Here is a 4,749-nt window from a genome sequence, read left to right as displayed (position 1 = left end):
TAATTTCTTTCTATTTTTAGTAGAGACGGGGTCTCGCTCTTGCTCAGGCTGGTCTCGAACTCCTGACCTTGAGCGATCCACCCGCCTCCGCCTCCCAGAGTACTAGGATTACAGATGTGAGCCACCACACCCGGCCCATTATACATTTTTTTAAAGGAATTTTGGTATCCCCTTTGTTGATGGACTCTATCACAGTTGTAATGGGGGCCCCTGGTGGAGATAGAGGAAATAATTTGGCATAAATAAGAGAAAAACATACATTTACTATTAAAAGTGAATCATCCAGTGTGTATTTTTCTTTATGTAAGTTTTAGTTCCGTAATTCACAGACAGATGCTGAATACATTGGTGTATTTTGTCCAGCCATCGCTTTTGTGCCCACTGTGTTTTGCCACTCCCTACAGGGATAGTAGAAGAGTACCAGTTGCCATATTACAACATGGTACCCAGCGATCCATCGTACGAAGATATGCGTGAAGTTGTATGTGTCAAACGTTTGCGGCCAATTGTGTCTAATCGGTGGAACAGTGATGAAGTAAGTGGAACTCAGTACCCTGGAGAAGTGATTGGTAAATGTCACCAAAGATACTATCTGCTCACTACGTTCTCTTTACTTTTCAGTGTCTGCGAGCAGTTTTAAAGCTAATGTCAGAATGCTGGGCCCACAATCCAGCCTCCAGACTTACAGCATTGAGAATCAAGAAGACACTTGCCAAGATGGTCGAATCCCAAGATGTAAAGATTTGACACCTAAACAGTTGTGAGGAGAAACTGCAGACTGCAAGAAATGTTTTTACCCAAGGAACGGGTGGAATTAGAGTCAACTAAGGATATTAACTTGGTTCTCAGACTCTTTCCTCAGTACACATTCACAGGCTGCTAATATTAAACCTTTCAGTACTCTTACTAGACTACAAGCTGGGAACTTCTTCTAAACACTTCATTCTTTATATATGGACAGCTTTATTTTAAATGTGGTTTTTGATGCCTTTTTTTTTTTATTAGGTTTTTATGAACTGCATCAAGACTTCTATCCTGATTAATAAGTCTCCAGTCAAACTCTGGGTACTGAATTGCCTGTTCATAAAATGGTGCTTTCTGTGAAAGCCTTAAGAAGATAAATGAGTTCAGCAGAAATGGAAAAATATACACCTTTGCCTTCTACCTGAGAAAATTTAATCTGTTTGTATTCTACCTTTGTAAAACAGCCTGTAGATTACGATCTGCTTGGGATACTGCTTAGTTTATGGTAGTTGGTCATGCCTTCCTTGATCGTGGAGTGTGTGTCTGTGCACACATGCACACCAGGATTCCTCTGCTGCCGTTTGAATTAGAAGAAAATAATTTATGAACGCACAGGAAGATATTGGTGGCCGGTGGTTTTGTGCTTTAAAAATGCAATATCTGACCAAGATATGCCAATCTCATAAAAGCCATTTGTCTTGCAAGTGAGATAGTTGCCCAGCCAACTTTACTTTTTAACGTAAAAGTTGATATAAAAGCCAAAAGAAGTTTAAAGTGTCTGTAAATTTGGACTGTTTTCCTTCCACGGCCATCATTTTTTGGGTAGTTATTTTTGTCATGGAAAGCATCCCATCCAAAGTCGGAGTTCCCAATGCAATGAACCATGTTCATAAAGAAAGCACTTCTTATTGAAGTAAATTACTGCATTTGATAGCAATGTAAGTGCCTGTAACCATGTTCTGTATTCTTTATTCTCAGTAACTTTTTAAAGGGAAGTTATTTATATTTTGTGTGTAATGTGCTTTATTTGCAAAATGCCCACTCCTTTACAACCATATTTTATATATGTACATAACATTCATACTGTAGAAACCAGCTCACATGTACCTCACATCCCATCCTTAAGGGAAGAAAAATTATAAAGTAGAACTTAATATGAATTTTCAGAATTAATGTATTCAAAGTAATATATCAAATCCAGGCCTTTGTTAAATTCAGGTAAAAACTTAAGATAATATCATCTCAATTTTCCTTTGTGAAAGGATTTCTAATTAGAAATTTACGTCAGCTGATATAAATTTATTGACAACTGTTAAATACGTTTTAGGCATCTAAATCATTTGATAATTTTGGTTTTATGATTTCTGTTCCCTAACTTGTGAAGACAATGAAGAGTCATGCAGAAAAGTCCAGTATTTAGTCAGTATGTGTACGTACACTGTATAGCTGTTATTCAACAAAACGATACATATTTTATAGATGCCTTGTTATCTCAAGGAATAATTCTGATTTACTTAAATTTATTATGCTTCTGTAATGCCTTTTAGATATTAATCTCCTGTTTGGAGTATACAACTCATGAGGCATCAAATGAGACAGTTTTCTTTGATTACTACATAAAATGAATGTGATTATATCACAGCATAGCCCAAAAGGTTTAAATTCAGTGGGGCAAACTCAGAGCATGTGTCTATCCATTACCAAAATTTTGACTGTAATTTAAGGTTAAAACTTAAATATTTGTCTGCACATTAAATTTCACAAATTTGAAACTTGCCGTAACCATTTTAAGTTTGATAAGTTTCCTCATATTTAAAGTTTGAAGTGTTCATCAAGATAAGTAAATTTGCATATTGATAATACTGAGTAACTTGCTTTTCCAGGACTTTTTTCCCCATCTGTATACTAAGAAATACAGTTATGTTAATCTAAATTGCCATGTGATTTGAGGACAGTTATGACATCTGATTTACTTAGTTTCAGTTAATCTTGATTTATTTTTGACTTGGTAAACTATAAATCTTTAAAATCATTTGTCATCTTAGTAATAAAGAAAATATATAAGGAAATACAAACTTTATTCTTAGAAATGTTAAAATGGTATGTGGAAGCAAAAAATTAGTTTATGAGACGACTCTAACGATTTCTTTTAATTAGCTTGGTCTAGTGAAAGTGATATCAAGAGCTAACCTTAGAAACTTGTTGAGTAAAAACATTTTCTAGTTTAACTTGTTCTTTAAAAAGCAAGTGTTGCTATATTTGGAATCCTAAAATCTAAAAGAGTTGAATGAAACTTGTTTTCTTCTCTCCTTCCCACGCTTAAATCTGAAGCTCATCCAGTAAGTGAAATACTGAAAGAATATGGCAGCCCAGCAAGAGGAAGTATTAGGTAGTACCATAGTTAGGAAATAATTTCTAAAACCCTGGGAGCCATTATTTGGTCCCATTTACAATTTAGCGTTTTAAAAATGTGTGGCCTCAGTCAGTCATCCCTTTAAATTCAAGCATAAAAGCAAACAAAAATCCAAAACTACCTAAATATAAACAGCAAAGGTTAACCCTCAAAGAGAATTCTCCTTATGAATTTTCTTTATGCTGGTAAATATCTCTAGGATTAAAGGCACATTAGGATTTGCTTCAATGTATTTATTCTAAGCTTTCACTGTGCTTTCTTATTTAACAAGTTTCTGAAGTATAAAATTTGAATCTGATTTCTCTGGAAGTATTTTCACAAGAGATATTTTGATCAACATTTTATGTTGCCTTTTCAATGTCCAGAGGTGTTTCTAAACTTAGAAAGTGGCTTACAGTTTTTGAAAATTACGTGTTCCTAGAATGTGCCAGATTTTTAAATTTACTCCAACAAATATTCAACACCTTATGCTTTGTTTCGGTTTAGAACAAAAGTGCACTATACTTTAAAGAATCATGCATCCCCAGTTTGGCCTAAGGTCAAATTTGATATTGAATAGTTTATTGCAGGGCAGATTTTATAAATTAAAACACATTTCATACACGTGAATGTTTTGAAATGTTTAAAAATATCTTAAATAATTTCAACAGCAGAAATATTAATTGATTTTTTTTTTTAAAAAAGAAGTGTTGTAGCCCTTGTATTGTTTAAAAGTGATAAAATTTATTACTGACTTGAGTCAGACGTTAAAATTTAGTGTAGCCGTTCATCTGGCCTCGGTGCAAGATGAGTCACAGTGGAAACTGCAGAGGGGAGACGTGTTCATAAGAACCAAATTAAATCTATGGCAGTATCAGATGAAGCCATGTGTAACAATGGTCACATAAGGAAAGTATGTGAATATGGCTTTTGCAAAGGATTAAGTATGTCATTGTAATTTTAGCTTGTACTCTATATTCTGCTTTCAATGGGATTATTTAAGCCCTTTTAGTGACTTTTGTCCTTGCCCATTTAAAAACTAAAATGTAGTACATATTGTATAAAATGAAAATACCATCATAGCTTAATTAGGGATACTGTACATAGGCATTGAAAGAAGGGCAAAAACAAGCAGTTTTATTATGCAATTGTAAAACACCAAAAATATGGATTCATCTTTGATATGTAACACACTAAATGTATTTTGTACAGCATCTGGTTTAAAAGGTGCCTTATTAAGTTTACCATTAATTGCTTTGTTCTATATACAGATTATGTCCAATGTATCATTTTTAAGTAAATAACCTTATTTTAGTATATTTTAGTGATGTGTTTTGTGATACTGTACTCAGACTGTGTTGTGTATCAGAAGTCATCTGGTGAAATTTTATAACAGATAATTTAGTGTACAGACATATGTTCCTAAGATGCATGTTTCAGCTACCGGAACCCAGTACAGAGCACGTGCAGGTAAGTGACTGTATGCTCTTTTCTTTGTGTAGGTAGAGAGGTTAAACCTATTAGAGGGAAGGGGTTTTTCCTTTACAAAAAGAAAAAAACAAACATCATCTGATTATAAAAATATGTACTCATGGCAGAGATTTTTGGGAAAC

At 34.0% G+C, this 4,749-nt stretch overlaps 1 protein-coding gene across 1 annotated transcript in view; it reads left to right on the top strand.

Moving 5' to 3' along the window:
* Nucleotides 1-1,747, top strand: part of BMPR1A (bone morphogenetic protein receptor, type IA) — a 125,849-nt gene extending 124,102 nt beyond the window's left edge. The window contains exons 11-12 of the mRNA XM_012651255.1: nucleotides 364-535; nucleotides 622-1,747. Coding sequence (XP_012506709.1) covers nucleotides 364-535; nucleotides 622-747 — 298 coding nt within the window. The 3' untranslated portion in view covers nucleotides 748-1,747. The remainder of the gene's footprint in view (nucleotides 1-363; nucleotides 536-621) is intronic.
* Nucleotides 1,748-4,749: the final 3,002 nt, after the last annotated feature.

This window comes from Propithecus coquereli, unplaced genomic scaffold (assembly GCF_000956105.1).
Source record: "Propithecus coquereli isolate 6110/MARCELLA unplaced genomic scaffold, Pcoq_1.0 Scaffold351, whole genome shotgun sequence".
Taxonomy (NCBI): Eukaryota; Metazoa; Chordata; class Mammalia; order Primates; family Indriidae; genus Propithecus; species Propithecus coquereli.
This window is presented reverse-complemented; position numbering and strand designations above follow the sequence as displayed.